General features: G+C 45.2%; 1 protein-coding gene and 1 long non-coding RNA gene across 2 annotated transcripts in view; both read right to left on the reverse strand.

The window, feature by feature from the left end:
* Positions 1-7,306, reverse strand: part of LOC144781835 (sulfotransferase 6B1-like) — a 439,392-nt gene extending 432,086 nt beyond the window's left edge. The window contains exon 1 of the mRNA XM_078660865.1: positions 6,941-7,306. Coding sequence (XP_078516991.1) covers positions 6,941-7,157 — 217 coding nt within the window. The 5' untranslated portion in view covers positions 7,158-7,306. The remainder of the gene's footprint in view (positions 1-6,940) is intronic.
* Positions 7,307-12,991: 5,685 nt separating this feature from the next.
* The window catches only part of LOC144782950 (uncharacterized), a 32,302-nt gene continuing 26,036 nt past the window's right edge, over positions 12,992-19,257 (reverse strand). Inside the window, exon 2 of the long non-coding RNA XR_013601331.1 lies at positions 12,992-13,163. This is a non-coding gene — a long non-coding RNA (uncharacterized LOC144782950). The remainder of the gene's footprint in view (positions 13,164-19,257) is intronic.

Below are 19,257 nucleotides of genomic sequence, written 5' to 3' on the forward strand. Positions count from 1 at the left end.
CCAAATCTCTGCACCATATGTAGCCACCGGAGTGCACTGAAGTTTATAGATTTTCTGAACTGCTAGGAGTGCCCCAGTAGTCTTAGGACGGGGCAAACTCTGGATCGAATTGATGGCCTTTGAGAACTTGCTCCTGGAGTGGGCTAAATTCTCTCTCCAGGAGCCGTTCGCAGCAAAGGCCAACCCCAAATAGACAAATGAACTAACGCAAGTCAATTTTTGGCTATCTATTGTAATAGTGCCTAACTCACACTTCCCTGGCCCACTGCACATTAAAAAAGATTTCTTAAAATGTACTCGCAAATCTAACTCTATCATATGATTATTAAAATTTTGAACCAGGAGACGCAGAGAATTTGGGGTGCGGCCTATAAGGACCGCATCATCTGCGTATAGGAGCACAGGGATGGGCTTCCCATTTATGTAGAGGACGTCTTGAGTGGCCATTTTCAAGGAGCTATTCAGCCCATTGATATATATGATAAAGAATATTTAGATTTTGTGTTGGAAATTTCTGTAATCTGTTGAGATCCACAAATTGACAAACAACCAGGGTACCCACGTGTCTCAACTGAAAAAATGCATTTTGGTGGTTGGCACTAGCACCCACAATGGAACACAACATAGACACTCCACATTTATGCATTGAAAACGCACCTTTTTAGGTCTCGCCTGTCGATGCGCATGCGCATCGAGCAAGCGAGACTATAGGGGCTCATCCAGACTTTATCTAACTTGCAAGGAATCGTGGCGATTCCTTGCAGTGCCCGTGACTTTTAAGCTCAATGCGCATGTGCATTGAGCTTAAAAGCGCGTGCACAGCCGCCCGCATTCCTCCGACACCTTTGAATTGAAGCTTAGCTTCACTTCAAAGGCCCGGTTCTTCACACCCACATGCCGCTCTGCCCTGCTCCGCCCCCTCCCCTGAGTCATCCTGCCTGCCCCTTCCCGCCGTGTCGCATTTCTCCTCCCCCCTCCCCTCTCTTCCCTCCGTCTTGTTCTTCTTGCTCACTTGTCACTCTTTGCCCCTTACTTCTATCCCTTCCTTTCTATTCCCTCTCTGAACCTCCTTCTATGCCCATCTCCTGTTCCTTTCTTTTCTCCAACATTTGCCACGTCTGCTTTCCTCGTCTCCCCACACGTTTGCCTCCCTTTACCTCTGTTTCCTTAGCTCCTCGTTTCTCCCGCCTACTCTCACATCTTTCTCTTTTCTTTCTACCCTCTCGCCCCCACTTCTCTTCGTGCTCATCTGTTCTCCACACATTTCTCTCACTTAATTCATCAGTCATTCTCTCTTTGTTTCTGCTTACTGCCTCAATCCAATCGCTTTACTTTTTCTTCTCAATTCCGCCCACACCTCTTTGCATACACATTTTCCTAGTACTTTCCTCGTTACTTCAACCCCGTTCTGCGCGCACTTTCGCTCTGTCCATTTCTCTACTATTCCTTATCTCCGAACTCCGCTTCAGGGTCCTGCTCCGCCATCTCACCTGCTCTTACCCTTGCATTTTTTCTGCGATTCATCGTCTCTTCTCTCTCTTTTAGTTTTATTCCTGTACACTTTGTATATTCTCCCTTCTTGGTGCTCGGCTCAGGTTTTACCAGACTCTCCCGCGTCACCCCCTGTCCTCCTGTTTTCCTACGGCCTCTTTCATTCCCCATTCTCCCCGATTTTCTTCTCGTAGACAACTGTCTGCCTTTCTCCGCGTGCGCTCCTTTCTTCCCTCCCACGTCCCCAGAGGAGCTCCCAAGGTGAAGCCCGGCCACGCTCACCTCACTGCGGCCCATTAAGTGCTGTATTTGTTCTGGTCACTGGTCAAGGGCTGGGCCGTGCCGCTACCCCTGGCAGCTCCCGCTGGGGCCGCATTATCACGCACTGACGCCCAGCCATTTGTCACCACTTCCTTAGCGGATGAAGAGGGGCTTCTGGGTTTAGGCGGGGATGGGGGGAGGACGCCAGTCAGCTATTATTATGAAGACCACCTATAGAAACCAATTCAGCATGCCGCAGGCTCTTTTATTGAAACACACTGCTAGTCTGGGCGCCCGCACGTGACGTGACTTCATAAATCCTTTAATATTTATATATTTATTTTTTTAGCATCAGAGCCCTAAAGTCCCCAAGCATGATGTCCAGGGGAGACAGCATGGGTTGAAGACCCTTCTGGCCCTGGGGACACTACCAGACTGAGAGAGGCTCTGTTTGGGTGTGGTGCTATTGTATATGTGTATGGTGTTTACTGATGCGCACAGCAACTCTGAGTGCAGTCTCTTTCAATCGCTGACACACACAGCACGTTCCCATCTAATTGTGTGTATACAGTACAACATATTATATCCTATGTCTTCATTAACAATATAGTGTATCTGTACTGAATATATATCCAGCATTTCAGACTGCATTTCAGAGCTTTTAAAAATGTTTATGGCTTTTTTTTTTTGAAATTCTTTAGCATTGGCTACAGGAAACAAAAATGCTAAAGATTTACAAAAAAAACCCATAAACAATTCTAAAAGCACTAACTCTAATGCTGCGAGACCTATTGCATTTTCAATGCTTGTTTTGTAATGCAGGTAGCTGGGAATTTTGGAGCCTAGCTCAGCCGGCACCAAGGCAAACCTGCAAATTTTTGAAAACTAGACAGTCAAAGTGTGCATGACTTGTGTGACTTTCACCAGGTAATTTTACCCGGAAGCTCTTGCAAACGTCAGACTTTGGTAAGAAACTCACATTTGTGAGGAAGGCTTCCGGCGGAGTACAGAATTTTTCATCAGAGAAATGTGCAGACAATGTGTTTTTTGTTGTCAAAGTTGGCTGTTTGCTAGGAATTGTGAGTAAAAAAACCTGAGGAGAGCCATGCACTTCACTCCACCGAGGATTTCTCCAGGTGTCTAGTTTCAACAATGTTCAAGTTTGCTAGGTTTCCCTAGGGCTCAAAATCGACTGCTACCCACACTGGGAAAAAGGATCGGTTTTCAGTGGAAAAATATGGTGCATCCATGTTGTGTTTTGGGCTGTTTCCTGTCGTGGGCACTAGGCTACCCACACAAGACAGGTACCATGTTTATCATAAGAAATGGAGGCGTATAGAATCGTAGAACATTTGTTATTACCAATTTAATTTTGCTGCATTTGTGCCTCAGCAAATGTAAGTCAGTGTATAGGAAAAAAGATACTTTGAAAAATTTCGCCAAATCCTAAACTACTATGTGCATCCACATATTCAGAGATATTATAAAAAAAACACTGCTCCTAAACTCCACATTTGGTGCCCATTTCAGAAGTATAGGGTTCCTTGATACCCATTTTCCACTCTACATATTTCAAAATATGAATTGGTCTATACAAAAAGAAAAACAATTATACAGTGTAGTTTAGTTGTTTCTCTGGTTACTTTGGGTTTTTGGGGAACCTACAAACCCCATTTAACCCCGTAATCAGAAGGGTATTGTGGACATGATGGTATATACGCTTGAAAAATCCACTCGCCCGCTCACATTTGCAAGCCAGATTTAATTAGGAGAAGCTATTTTTAGGTCTTACTCGCCTTATCCGTCGCAAATGTGAAACCATAGCAAGATTTGAAGACCTCTTTATTGCTCACAAAGTGAATGAGCAATAAAAATACCTTTACATCTTGTTAACTTGTCACATTTGCTCACAGAGGTCAAGTGAATTATAGTTAGGTTCAGTAGATTTTTTAAGATACTAGACCTGCAGGTCAGTAAAAGTTTTTTGATTTTTGAACCCTGATATAGCTTTTGTAAATCAGCCATGGTGACAAAATGTTACAGATGAACAAAGGTTGTCATAAATGTCAATTTTTCCCTACTCACTTTCAATATTTATTTATTTCAACAGTTAGTTTCTTTTGGGAAACCTTTGAGGGATCTACACACAAGAACCCTAGCTGAATTTGGAATTTTGTCTACGTTTCAAAAATATACAGCTTTTCTGGATCACTGATGGGGTTCACACTGGATTCCTTCACAAACAGGAAGTAGGTTGAGGACACACAAAAAAGGGGAAAAAACCAACTACCTCTTTGAAAAATGCCAAACCTGTGGTAAAAACAAAAGTTTTTTAAATCAGCTCTGCGTGTTCCTGAAAGCTAGGAAGATGGTGTGGTGAGTTTAGTAAACCGTTTGTTGGTGCCATTTTTAAAAAAGAAAATAGACCCCTTTATCCACAGCACTGTCTTCTTATTTTTCCCACAAAACTCAAAGTTTAGCTATATATTGCCTATTTTCTCGGTCACCTCCAGGTGAATCCACAAATTCTGCTTAACTTTATTCCCAGGATGCTGAAAAATAGGACGCAAATTAGTTGTGGATACCTTAATTGGAAAAAAAATATGGAGCTTTTAGCACAAACTATCGCAAATAGCCAAATAAGGATCAATACTTTTGGAGGAGGGGGTGTTGGGGAGACCCATCACCTAAGGTGTTAAAGTTCACCAGCCACCACTATGTTTAACCCATATAATATTGCATTCAACAAAACACAAACTTGGATAAATTCCAATAAGGGGCCATTCGCTCGCACCCAAGAGGATCAACCAGTAGTCCAGTTCACATGCAGCTCCTACAGACTGCTGTCTCTATTTAGTGAATTCATGTAGGCAAAAGCCTTTATGTTAGCCCTGTGAGGCCCCCTTCAGCTGCTGTGACTGTCCTGAACAGCCTTTTTCACATAATGAGGATCTCCAGCTACACATTATTTCCAACTTGATTGCACAAACTAGTTTTTTCCCTCTAACCAGGAGTTTCTAAAGCTTTTTCTTCTTACTCCTGTGATCATTCATACACAGAGAACGATTGCAACCAATGGTCAGCACCTTGTTTTTTGACTCAGCCTACAGGATACCCATTCAATAGTTAAGTAAGGTGTGGTCAGTCACATTGAGTGATGGCCTTTGCCCCATCATGTTTGTTATCAGGAAGTGACATAGCACAGAGACAAAGGTGTCAGGCTCTTGCCATCACCAGGGCCACTAGGCTAGGAAGAGAAGCGAGGCCACAGCACTGGTAGGTTTATTTATACAGAGAAAAGTAAAACACCCATCAAGTCCAATTTATGTATATGTTAAGTTATTTCAAAACCCTAAACCTTGTTAAGAAGGAATGGAGATCTGGAAAAGAGTGAGAATTCAGGTGTGTGTCTATTTTTTTTCCTTTTCTTCATTTGATAAAATGCACTACTATAAAAACGGCTTCTTGGTGCTGGAAAGTTAAGCTAACATGTTCACCCACACTACACAAAAATAGCAGAGCAGAAGCTAGAAACATATGAAGGTTTTGAGAGCCTTACAAAGCTAAGATAGTTCTCAGTTTTGCTGTGATTGTCGGGAAAACTGTTCTGGAGCTGAGGACCCAAGTTACAAAAACATTTTAAAAAATGGCACCCTTGAAAATGCTCATTGCTCTTTCTGACACCTGAACCCCATGTGGCTTATCATTGATTTAATACAATTTGCAGAGTACTTTCAGTCGAGTTCATCCTCCAGACCTAATTAAATATTTCCATCTCCCATGCAACTACATTATGTGAATGAATCCCTAATTATCCATAAAATAGAAAACCCAAAATATCTACAGAAATCAGGACTTAACTGTCTCTAAGCCATAGCTATATGGATGATGAATAACACCTAAAGTATAACACTGCAAAGCCGGAAGTCAGGACCTGAGGACAATGGCATAAACATCAGCCTACAGACATATGGCAATGGGAATTGATGCCCCACCAACCAAACCAAGAGAGCGGAGAAACCTAGGCGTGATCAGGGATTCAAGCTGATTTAAGATGCCACATGTCAACAACTTCACTAAAAATACCTTTCACTCCGCAAAAACCTTGCATCGGATCTTCCTGTACCTTGGGGAACAACAGAAGCTACCTGCCATTGTCTATTTGTGATATACAAGTTGAACTGAACTGAACTGAAGATTGATTGATTGATTGATTGATTGATTGAACTGTGCCAATGGAGGTTACTACCATTTACACACCCTACATGGTGTAGAATGCTACTCCTATAGGCAAGCCCTTCCTCACCCCACCTGGGAGCAGTAAGAGATTTACAAATGGAATTAAAATGCAACTGATTATGTGAGGGGATTTGCAAACACAAAATGAGAGTGCGAGACACATCATTTCAGGTGGACAAACTCAAAACTGCGATTACAACAGAGGGAATACTGCTTAAATGCATTACATATAAACTGGGCACAACTTGAGCAAAAGCAAGAACCTGCATCTTCCTTGCCCTCTACATCATTCCAACTGCCCCTGTCACCCCCTCTCATCCTCCACCCGGTGCAAACCACAGGCACCACCAAAGGAGAACTACGGGTGAGGCTGTTCTCTCCCAAACCACAATGATTTCACCAAAATGACTCGGACTCCTCGGGTCCTGCAAATATTACAAAGCTCACAAAAACAACTGCTTAGTTCCAGATGCTTCTTTTGAGCTGGTGGCTGCAGATGGAGCTCACGTGCGCTCATCTTTAGAGGCAGCTGGTGTATCAGGTGCAGTGGCACACGGCACATTGAACTCCGGTAACTGCTGTATTTTGCAGCTCCAACAGTAGTCAAATGGTTCTCTGTCTTTGCTTGTACCAGGTCCCTCGCTCGGCATCTTTGCCGCGCTAGTGGGGCCATCGCTTTCCTCACAAACTGGGATCCAGACAAGAGAGAGAAGGAAGTGAAGAACGGAAAACGGAGTGAACGGGAGAAAGCAGGGGTGACCCCGAGCCTCCGAGAGGGAGCTAAAGGTGGGACTGAACTGGCACGCGGTGGATTAAAACTTTGCATTCTCGGTATTCGCACTCCGACCTTTGACAGAGCCGGTCGCAGCTTGCGAAGAACTTCGGTCCACAGCACTTATTATCATCATCATTCTTTTACAAATCAAGCCCTGTTTCTAGGGAACCTTACCACATTTCGGATAGGCAACGCATATGGCATCGTCTGGGCGCGGGTGGAAGTCCTTCTCCAGCGCCTCGAAAGTCTCGGGGCTGCAGAGCAGGGTCGGGTACTGAATGCCCTTGCGGGTGAACACCAGTTCTTCGGAGGTCTTGGTTGCGGCCAGCCGTCTCAAGCTATCGAAGTGCCGTGCCTGGTCACTTCCTTGGCTCTGCTGCTCGCCTTCCATTGCGTTCGCCGGCGGCGCTGCTGTTGCGTGTGCACAAGCGGTAGGTACCAAAAGCCAGACTGCGAGTTCCCTCTAGTACTCCCTGCCTCCTTGCCAGCCGCCTGCGCCGTGCGTGCCTGCCTATCCCCTTAGGCCACTCCTTACAGCCCTCGTCACTCCGCCGAGTCGCCTATTCATTTCCAAAGAACGCCCACTTTTATTACACAATTGTTTGCCGTTAGGACTGAGGTTTGTGCATTTTTCTAGAGCGCAAACCTGCCCCAGGAGCACGGAAATTTTTTCAACAGAACCAAACTAGAGGGCTCAGTGATTTCAGTAGTAACTACATACACGCAATGTATACAAATGTGTATGTTGGTACTTTGAATCTCGAGCCGGTCTTTTTTTAAAAACTATTTCTGCATCGGATGAGAAGAAGTCTACAGCACAACGGGGTTACGATTACGAGTGCCTTTTAAGTTCTTTGGGTCCTACTGCATCCACCGCTCCGGTGTGTAAAAATACGACTAAATGTTACATCGGGAACCTCGTGTTACTTTGTCTCTGTACTAGGATGACGTTCCATGGTCGCGCTGTGAATACCCAGTGCTGGATTAAACACTAGGGAGGCCCCTAGGCAGTCGAAACCTCGGTGCAAACACAGTAAGATGATGGACAGAGCGCTGAAACTTTTCACACTCACCCCAGTCATGATTAGATCTGGGTTAAATCCATCATTGTTATTTACCTTACTTCGCCGCCCCAGTTCAGACCCCGCCATATGTAAATCGCCATATGCAAATCAGTCCTGACCCTGTTCCTCATGGGCACAGCCCAGCCCGAACTGCCAAGGGACCGGGGTAATACCCCTCCACAGCCAGGCTAGCTTGAATCCAGTGGCAAAGTGAGCAAGGGACCCACGTCTGGGCATACCCTGCCAACTTGAAGCAAACAAACTGCAGTCCTGCCAAGCGTCACGCAACCGGTGTGACGCTCACGCATTTCAGTGCGGTGATCCGCATCACCGCACTGAAATGCATTGTCACGCATTTTGCCACACCTGTGCCAGGCGCGCCAGCGTCTCCTGTGCCCGGGCTCTCTCTGCTGTTCTGAGAGAGGTGCTGCTCAGCCCGAGTGCCTAAACAGTTAACAGACTGCAGCTCTCAGCTCTGTGTAGTGGCTGAGAGCAGTGCGCTACAATGTGTCTCAGTCTCTGCACTGCCCGGAGCTGCCTGCTGTCCTGTTGCCCTGGAAACTATAGAATGCGGCAGAAATCTGGTGGGGCGCTGGCGTGGCGCGTGGCTACTCTCAGACTCCTCATCACAGTCTCTGCAGGGGGGCCGGGCTGCCCTCTCAGTGAGTCGCTACTGCAGCTCAGAGCTGTCAATCACTGTAGCTCACCAGGGGGTCGGAATTAAATCCGGATGTGCCGGCCGCGGTAGTGCCGTCACGTCTCCGGACATATCATTAGCTTGGCACTAAAACCGGCATGTCAGAAACAATTTTAAGACACAAAGGTGAGGTAGAACCAATAAATAACACATTAATTGGGGTGTATTAACTATTAACTAGGAAGTGAGAAGCGGCGGGGGAATCTGAGAGAGTGCAGGTGCTGCGCACGAGACGCAGTCTCTCTCAAGCCAAGGCAGCCCACCGCGGCCGCCTGCGCCCCGCTAAACACTGCAGCTGCAGCAGCAGCCAGCTGTGCCTTGACCACCTCCAGGCAGCTCAGCTGAGCCGGCGACAGTCAGCTCTGGCCACCAGGAGAACTGCGGCCGCGCCGTGCCCGGGGGTCGGGGCCCGGCGGCGGAGTGGACAGAGCAGCCTGGATGAAGACAGGCACTGGCAGAGTCAGAGTCAGGGCCGGACTGGCTACCGGGCAGTTGTGTGTGCTGCCGTGCTGGGGGCTAATTTCGTTGATGGGGACCTGCGTGTGCAAAACGAAATTCGTTTTGCTTTTTTTATTTCAAAATGCACGCAGGTCCCCATCAACGAAATAAGCCCCCACCACAGAGAAATGAGCCCCTAGCTCGGCAGCACACACAACTGCCCGGTAGCCAGTCCGGCCCTGGTCAGAGTGGCCAGTGCACATCGTGGCTGGGTGGGCAGCAGCAGGTCAACTATAAGTAAGTGTCAGTCAGTGTCCACGCTGCGCACGCGATGCCAGTGTCTCTATGTTAATGGTTTTATTTCTTTTTATTTTATGCGTATAGCGTCGACTTTACCCCAGGGTGTCAGAGCGGTTCACAATAGGAACAGTACATGAGGAGAAAATTATGAGACAACAAATTACACAAAAGGAAACGTTAAGTTACATGAGGCAAAAGTGACAATCGTGGGCAAACAAAATACAAGAGATAGCAAACGGTAATACTGGAGGAAAAAGTGGCATGCGTGCAAGTTATAAAAGAGTGCAAAGTAACAAGTAGAGCCTATAATACTACAATAAATGGCAGACACTCAACACAAGAACAAACGTTACGTAGGCAATGGTGGCATTTGTGCAAGTGTCTAAAGCAAACAAAATGTAGGCGGTAGCAACCAGTATGTTTCAAGAGAAAAGTGACACTCAGCAAGATCTCAGAGCTGTTAACTTCAATGTAGCTGCTTACCTCCCGTGACATGTGTTTATTAAAAAAAACTGTGCAAGTCAGCATATGTACATATAACTTTAATAAAGTACTGCTGCTGAAAAACTTAACTAGTGTAATTTTGTGGTTATGCATTCGTTTACAGTACAGTCCGGTTACAGGATGGAGCAATAGGACTAGTCTCCTTCCATTGCTGGTGCTCTGCAACAGTTTCAAGAAGTTCTTGGAGTTTCTTGTTGCTCAATTGGCTGTAATTTCTGATATTTATAAGTTTCCCTCGTCTTAATTGCAGGATTTTTGCTCGCGAGAAAGTGTCACTCATAGTCGTTGAAATGTCACTCATAATTTCACCCACATTTTTAAAATGTCACACATGGCAATCTGAAACCTTGGCAGCTATGACAAAGCAAACACAATACGATGATGGACGGAATGCTGAAACTATTCAGACACTCACCCCAGTCACTATTCGATCTGGGTTCGATCCATCATCGTTATTTCGCTCACTTCACCACCCTAGTTCAGACCCAGCCATATTCAAATCAGTCTTGACCCTCTTCATCATGGGAACAGTCCAGCCCGAACTTCCAAGCTAGGTCTTCCCTGGACCGGGAACAAGCATCCTGGGACCGGTATCAAATTGTTGGCCCTCCCTCGCAAATTATCTCCTAAAACGTTTTTAATTTTACCAACCAATAATTTTAATAACATTTATTACACAAAAATAAACATATTAACAATTGTTAATGTCATTAAAGAAAAATTAATTGGGAACATTTTAAGAAAGTTTGATTGCAATTTTCTTTCAAGGTCAAATCAATATAATTATGATCTGTTGTCGCTGAGCCCCTAAATAGAGTGGGCCCATGGACGGTGCTTACTTTGCCTACTTGGTAATCCGTAACTGCTCTCAGTTGTCCCCTGACTGCAGTGGTCAGGTCGCTGAGGAGAAGGTGTGGTTTGGAGGTTTAGGTAGTTAACAAGTAAGTGGGAGGATAAGAATCTTAGCATTCTCATTTTACCAGTTGTCTCTCGTGCAACAGGTATCCCAGCTATCCAAATAGGTAGTCTTTGAAACTAAGTTGCTCATTAATGAGAATTACATAAGAATCACAGCTTGGCCAGCTGTGCCTGTGCCGTATGGAAATGCCTAGAGGCGATTATTTTCCCTGTGATTACTGGCTGTGCATATCTCCCCATTCACTGAGTCCATAAAACATAATTATCTCTTCATCCATTCCTGTCCTATTCCTTACTGAAGTTATGGTGACGGAAACTCACCAAGGTCACTCTTAACAGGCACCTTTTCCCTCCTTTCTGTTTTTTAAATAACTCTCTCACGCTTTAAAGGGGAGATTGGTCTACCACTTATTAGTGCCGCAATAAAACTTGAAGGCCCACCCCTGCAAAATATGCTAATGGGGCCACCACAACATTTCTCCCCACTCCAATAAGTCCAGTACATTTATTTATTTGTGGGATGAATTATAGCCTAGATATGGGATTGTCCATAGTGAAACCAGCAGGCCTAACTGCTATTTATTATATTTGAATTCTAATTTCAGGTATACAATATGGAAAAGTAAATATTTTACTGAAAAACTGCCCACTGGGAAAATGCATGGTGCCCGCTACGGCCAGTCCGGCCCTGTTCTCCAACCTTAACTAGTGAAGCCCACGGAGAAGAGATACCGATGCATATTTAGGCAGTCTGTGAATCAACCTTGCAGCCGCGTTCTGCACTAACTGCATACGTCTCATTGAGGTTTTATCAACTATCAGGTAAAGGATGTTGCCCTAATGCAGGCCTAGATGACAGCTCTTTGGGCAGGTGGAGGAAGAATCCAGATACAAACCATTTCATGGTCGAGAAACAGGTCGCATATATCTTTGCCACCTAAGGCTTCATAGAGAGCTTAGGGCCAGATTTAGGTAAATTCAATTTAGCGAGTTCTTAATAGCAGAGGTATAGTCCTGCTGCGCATGCCTGCTGGGCAAGGTATTCTTCGACCAGCAGGCACAAGCTACAGCAGTGACATCATGGCAGTGGGCGTGCCGACTTTCAATGCAGTGAATAAGGTTTATTTTTGGGAGCTTACACAATGGCGTGATCACAGAACTCCATTCATTCCCCCCCCCCCTGCCATTCATTTCAATGGCAGGGGGTTGTCAGGCTGATAGGAAGAACGAGGTAGTGGGTGGCAACAATTAAACACTCATCATAAAAGGGGAGGGGCTTAGGAGGGATGAAGCAGGCTGCTGCCTTCATTCCTCACCTTCTATCTCATCACGCAAGAGGGAGTGGGTGAGACAAGTCATACCTTTCCTACTCAGTCCTGAACGTACTGCAAGGCAGCAGTAACATTGGCACTGAAAGACGCCGAGCTGGAGAGACTAGGGTGTAATTAAAAAAAGAATTAGAGCAAGGTAAAAATGTATTGACTGTGGATTCTTGCAGTAGTGCATTTAATTGTATGCTGTCAGTGTAGCGAGTTTTGGACTGTATTGGGCCTACATATTGTTCAACTACCATGTGTGTTTAAGTTCCACTTCGTAAAATATTAAATGGTGAAAACAACCAAACGGTGCAGAGCTTGTTCTCAGCTACCAAAGAAAATCCAATTACTGGTGTCCCGCTTCCGGCCTGCCTGCAGCCCTGAGCGCTACCGGGTCCAGCAGCTCTCGCAGCAGGATCCGCTTGCGTCACCCATAAGCGCCTAGAGGTGCTTTAAATTCAAGCACGAGCTCCCGCAGCGCGGGTCTCGCTTCCAGCCTGCCTGCAGCCCTGAGCACCAGCGGGTCCAGCAGCACTCGCTGCAGGAGCCGCTCGCGTCACCCATAAGCACCCGGAGGGGCTTTAAATTGCAGCACCCCAGCTACTAAGCATACTACAAACAGAACGTAATGAAGAACAAACCCCTGCACCACATGACACCGATCAGCTTATTAACACCCTCAAGTCTGAGATAGCAACTATGAGACACATGATTGAAGATGTCACCGTACTGGTCAAAATTCTATTGCCCACGGTTCTACTACTTTATAAAACAAAGAGGGAGGAACCCTGCTATTGTGACAATAGGGACAGGGTAGATACAGTTGAAAAACACAATAACGTCCCTAAAAGCTAGTGTATAGATCTTGGTTAGTTCTGAGCAAGAACAAGGGGTCTGTCTTCTACTTCCAATGTTACAGTACAATACTATGTATTTTGGTGGATCAATCAAACATCAAGTAAAAATTACAACAAAAATTACCAATGCATAAAAATAAAATGTAAGAATTTATTACAAGATTTAGTCATAAGCACATTTCATACATTAAAAACATATCATATTACAACAATACAATTTTTTTTACATTTCAAGATTCAAGAAAACAGAAGTCAACGCTGCGTTTCGGTGTCTAGGATATTCACCTTCTTCAGGACAGTTTTCTAAAAAAAGACAATTTCTGATGTTATTACTCATACCTGTTGTAATTGACCACCTTCTACTGTAACTAAATTATCTATCCTTCATTACAAACATTTGTTAATGCCCTGTGCTCCGCTAACCAGCACTTACATCTATTGGTTTAATGTTATTCTCATAAAATCACTTAAAAAATCACGTATTCTCCTATAAATTTTATAAAGAAGAGAAGCAAGTCTTATCTTAGGAAAAGACTACATACAATTCTATTGTATTGTACAACGATAATTTGAGATCAATATACTGTGAAATCTATATGATTCATTAAGGAATGTAATACATCCTGACTCGAGGCTCATAACTCAAGAGATACAGTCTTGAATGACATACCTATCTTAGCCAAAAGGCTAGATCTGGTATCGGCTTGCAATTTTGATAAATGTTGACTGGATAAAACCGCGATAACATATTCGAATTTAATATATTTATGTCCAGGGTTCATACCTGTGGATTGTTAAACATGTCACAATTTAGGATAGTCTTTGTTAAAAACTTGCCATTGTTAAACTATCATCAATAGTAAAGGAATATGTACATACCCTTAGGCAAAGGAACTAAAATGTAAAGGGCCTTCTGTGGGTGCCACAGTTTATTATAGTAGACCACTGTGCAGAATGAAATTAACCTTCCAAAGAAGAGAGTTTCCCAGATAAACCAGAAAGGACTGAGTATAGATAATGTAAAAAGGGGGGATTTCCTTTCTGTGTTATTCAGTTAATTCTCAATCATTTAGCATATAGCAGATATTCTCAATCAATTTTTGCATGACATGTAGAAATATTAAATACAAAAACTCTATAGATTCCTCATTTCCCACAAATGTATTATTCGGAAAAAACCTAGTTAAAATTACAGTACACAAATTAAAAACAATATGAAAACAATATGCAATCAATTGCTCAAATCAAAGATCTTCCCACTCTATACATTTCTGATTTGATCTATGAATCTTAGTTTGCATGTATTGCATAAATTTGACATACAACATACAAATTAATACAATTTTATACAATATAGTTAAAAATCATATGGAGTCCTTATGTCGACGCGTTTCGGTGTATCTAATATTTCTACATGTCATGCAAAAATTGATTGAGAATATCTGTTATATGCTAAATGATACTTTACAGAATGAAATTAAAACATCCATGTAAGATATCTCATTAGAGAGTTTACCCATGGCATTATTATCTATAACAGTACTCCACAGCGACTTGCCTGAATAAGGTCTAATTATGAGACCTTTAAATTAGCTTGTTGGCACTGCGCAAGTGGGTAGCGACTAGGCCTGTTGTCATCCACAAGGGGATTCCTCTTGTAAGTCAATGCTTATTCTTCAGGTTGTAGATTCTTCATTCAACCTGTTAAGGTAAGATCGGGATATACATCGGTCCTGAACTTAATTAGAACACTGGTAGTTCTAGAGTTTACTAGGACATCTCCATGGGAATCAATTACCCCATCATGATCAACAACCCTATTTGGCAACTAAGATGCATCCCACCGAAAGGGCCACATCAAGTGTTGTTGTCACTCCACCCCTAACATCTCCCTCAGATTCCATCTCCCAAGCTCTCAAAGTCAACCACCACCACAAGTCAAAGGCCAATACATCCAAAGATTCTTGCAATCAAAAGGCTATCTACCCAAAGGTCGTTGTAACCAAACTGCCCCTCGAGCTCTCACAGACCATGCTCGCTCCACCAGCACATTATCAAGAACACACTCTCCAGCGAAACCTTTCCAGCAGACCTATTATCCACGCACCCCCTCCGCGCCGCATGGCTCAAAATTTATTATGGTGAACGCCCCTAAGCTCGGCCCAAAGAATGCCCTCGAAAGTGATGACTCTTTAACAAACAAAGTCATACACTGGATTCGCTACATCAGGGGTTGCCGATCAGTGATACGTGAGGACACCATTAGGGCCCGAAGATGCTCGTCCCCTGCGCGATCTTATGACTGCATTGAACTCAGTCTTTCCACCGTCGATCTGACAGAGAATCTTCTTGCATTGGAATACCGAACCTGCCCCCCTCCCACTGCATCCATACAGTTCAGACGAGCACAAACAATCACAGGTGATGGGATACCTGCTACCTTAGAGGGAGGGACATCCTTAGAAGCAGTCGATTGACTGCAGTATGATCCTCACTTACATAAGGATGAAAGTACCACTCCCCTAAGCACCAAGTGTAGCCCCCACAACCTCTTATCCCAACCCGACGAACAGGAACTGCCGACAGTTAACCTGGGGATGAAGGTCCCAAGTAACCACTCTGATACTCCACAGAGGACCCATGAGCCAGGATCTTGTACATCGTGTCAGGCTCCGTCTTCTCTACTTCTTCGGGGCTGTGCTGAATGACCTATAACATCCCCCACACGACTCCCCCAGAGCCTGAAGTAGAAACACAGGCGACTAGGACAGTCCCGCAGGAGAGGGAAAGGAAGGGGACAGCAGGGATGGAGATCTGAAATGAGAATGACAGACAGTTAGAAGGTACCCCCCCGGCCCCCTAGAAACATTCCTAAACTCTTCCTTTTCCTTCTGTACCCAGTACGGTGTCACCCCTACCTGTAAAAGAAAATACGTTGGACCGGAATCCTAGGAGAAGAGACTCGGGCGGAGGTTAGAGTGTTGTCACCAACGTCTAAGGAATACACAATATCAAACATATAATTCACAATACCTAATGGGTGAAAGATATATACACACAGTACTCATGCATACCCAACACTGTTTGGTTTCAATCCTGTGGATACAACACTCCCTCAGGCTTGTTCCCCCCTTGTCTCGTTTCTCCTGTGTAGGGATGAAAATAAGGTATGCACAAAACAGCAGACTTCACATCAGTCTTTGGGGTCACAAGGAGTTAAGACACAATGGAACCGATAGAGTCCTCGGTCCTCAAACGACTAATACCTCTTAGGCGTTCCTTGCATTGCAGATTACCACAGTAAAAATAGTCAGAGCCTCGACTTCATGGTTTAAGAAGTTCGACCCCTGTTTGAGAATTTCTCAGGTACCTCCCTGCAATGAGACGATGTTAATGCGTCTCCTCCAACAGGGAGCATACAAAGCCGTACCACGAAAATGCCCCAAGACTTGTTCCCACTGAAACTTAACCCAGCGAAAGTGCGGAATGTGTCCTCTGGAATGTGTCCAATGTGTGGCTCACTGGTTAGAAGCGGCAGACCCTGAAGCAGAGGTCGGCCCGGGACCAGGGTTCAATTCCCGACGCGGCAGGGTCTTGGGTCAATGTCCGCGGACTCGATAATTCTCGCCTAGGTGCCTACGCTAACCATGGGTCCCACTCTGCAACTCTGGGCAATAGCTTGCTTAATCTCCACAACGGCCCTAGCAGCGCTGGGGATGCCTGGCTTCACCTTGGGGGTGCCCTCTCACAGGGAAAGCCAGGACGGGTTCCCCAGCGGTATACAGCGCCAGGATGCCACGTAACGAGGTAACAGTGCGCTTTACAAGTATACATACATTACATTACATTACATTACATTACATACATTACATTACATTACAACCCAGAACGGGACACCTGTGGTTTCCAACACTTAGAGGAACGTAGCAGAAGCTTACCCGACCGGTTCGATACCAACCGTCTTCATCTTCTCCTCCGGAATAATCGGCGAAGTTGGCGTCTTTGGTACGCTCTTTTACTTCCGCGTTGTGCGTGACGTACGCAGACGCTCAACGTGATCCCGGGCATGCCGGGAAATGTAGTTTGCATTGCCCTTGTTGTTGTTTCCGGGACGTGAAGAGCCCGCAGAGAGCCGCGGACACGGTAAACATGACACATTGTTAGATCACACTGAGATGCCCTATCCCCTAATGCTGTCAAGCCAAAAACCATCGGAAAGCAATCCAAATCTTGCTCTGGCCCCAAATCCCGACCAGTTGAAGATTATATCATGGAACATAGCAGGATTAAAAAACAAATTGCTATAGGAACGAACTTATAGAGAGATATGATATCTTCATCTTCCAGGAGACTTGGAGCTTGGTCCCATTATACAAAACAGGCTATGATTGCTTCTGTTCTCCAGCTACCACCGTGGGGAGAGGGCGTCCCTCAGGGGGACTGATTATTTGGGTGAATATTGCTCTGGGCTGCTGAATCATTAAGCAGCCAATTCTGAGCCCCAATATCCTGAGACTTACCATCAAGGGCCAGAGGGGAGGGTATACTTCAGACTTGTTCATTGTTTATATCAGAGGGGCTAAGGGGGGTAACCCATCGTCCACTGTTACGCTATTAGAACAAGCTATATCTAGCTGCTCGCCCCACACAAGAATTCTGGTTGAAGGCGACTTCAATTTCATCTTTGAGCTCAGAGGACACGCTGCTGTCTGAGGGAGATGATAGTAAATGGGCTTTCTCTTCACTTAACATACCCCCTGTCAAAAGATGGTCCCACTTAGCAATCCAACTTAATGCGCTCACCATGGAGTTCGGCCTAAGGGCAGCCAATGGTAGAACTCCTTTGGATATCCAGGGTGCAAACACTTTTAATAGAGGTAGTTGCCCCTCACGCATTGACTACATCCTAATCGACGTGAAACTTTGGGACAAAACGACTGACATGTTTGTGGGTACCACGACTGACAGTGATCACAACCCCCTATGTATGACCATGAAGATCCCGTGGGATTTACCATCTCACCCTCAGACCATTCAAGCCTCAAACTCTACCACTGATATCATCCCCTCTAACTGCAAAAGGTACCTGAAGTGGCACAAGGTTTCTTTGCAAGATAATAAAATAGCGGGCATCCGGGATGTCCTGTCCATGAACACATTAGAGCTCCAGGCTGCACTTGCGGATACAGGTGAGTAGGAAGTAGTCCCTATCATCCACTCACCTACAGTAGAACAACTGAGCTCTTATTTTCAAGCACGTAGCAAGTTGAGCAAACCATGTGTCCCTTAAAGAAAACAGCATCCTTGGTATACCAGGAACTATAGGCGTAAAAGACAGGCCCTACCCCTAGCAATCAAAAGTAAGAACTGCCCCTTGGTTAGAACGGCTAGGAAGGAATATAGTGCTGCCCTGTGCAAAGCAAAGATCAAGTGGGATGAATTGCACTGGCAGGAACTGAGGAATGCCAGCCTTGGGAAAAACACAAACCAATTTTTGACAGTCAGGGCAACAGCAGGGAATTAGGCACTCCTTCCAATCACATCACAAGTCAAGACTGGCATGACCATTTTGGGAAACTGTTTTCCGCTACAGAGGATGGATGTCTGGAGGAGCCATGCAGCCCCATAGACCTCCCTCCAGCAGGGAATGCTAGCAAACCCTTCTCTCTGGTCGAAATAGAGGCAGCAATTAAGAAGATAGTCCCTGCCAAAGCTCCTGGACCAGACGGCCTCCCAGGACACTTATTTCTTGCTGACCCCAGAGGATGGCCATGGTACACCCAGCTACTGATCAATGTAATAGTTGCAGGTTACCCAGTCCCAGAATCCTGGAAAGTGCAGAGGTGGTCCCGATTTTAATTTTAAAAAGTGCCAGGGAAGACACCTCAAACTATAGGCAATAAGTCTGATCGACGTAATGCAAAATGTGCTAGGTAGGGTGCTCTTCAGAGAATCCAAACGTGGTCTGAAGAGGAAGATGTCCTCTCCCAATACCAGGCTGTCTTTAGGACCAGCACCAGAACGATCGACCAGATATTTAGGCTACTTCTTATATACTGGAAAGTTGTGGTAATTGGTAAGGGCAGTCTTTACCTTGCATTAATTGACTTAAAGACTGCCTTCGATCTGGTACCTATGGCCAGGCTGTGGCATACCCTTACAGATATGGGGATTCACCCTAATCCTCAATTTATTGATCCGTCTTCATGAGGGGAACTATGACCAGGTGAGATGGGGGACCCACGGCCAGCTGACGGAGCAGATCCCTGTTGGCAGGGAAGTCTGCCAGGTTTACGTGATGGCCCCCACCCTGTTCTCTTTATATGTGAATGGGGTGGTGAGTTTCCTTCAAAACGATCCTGCTGATGACCCAATCCTGGAGGGGGATAAAGTGCAG

The sequence above is a fragment of the Lissotriton helveticus genome, chromosome 9 (assembly GCF_964261635.1).
Source record: "Lissotriton helveticus chromosome 9, aLisHel1.1, whole genome shotgun sequence".
Classification (NCBI taxonomy): domain Eukaryota; kingdom Metazoa; phylum Chordata; class Amphibia; order Caudata; family Salamandridae; genus Lissotriton; species Lissotriton helveticus.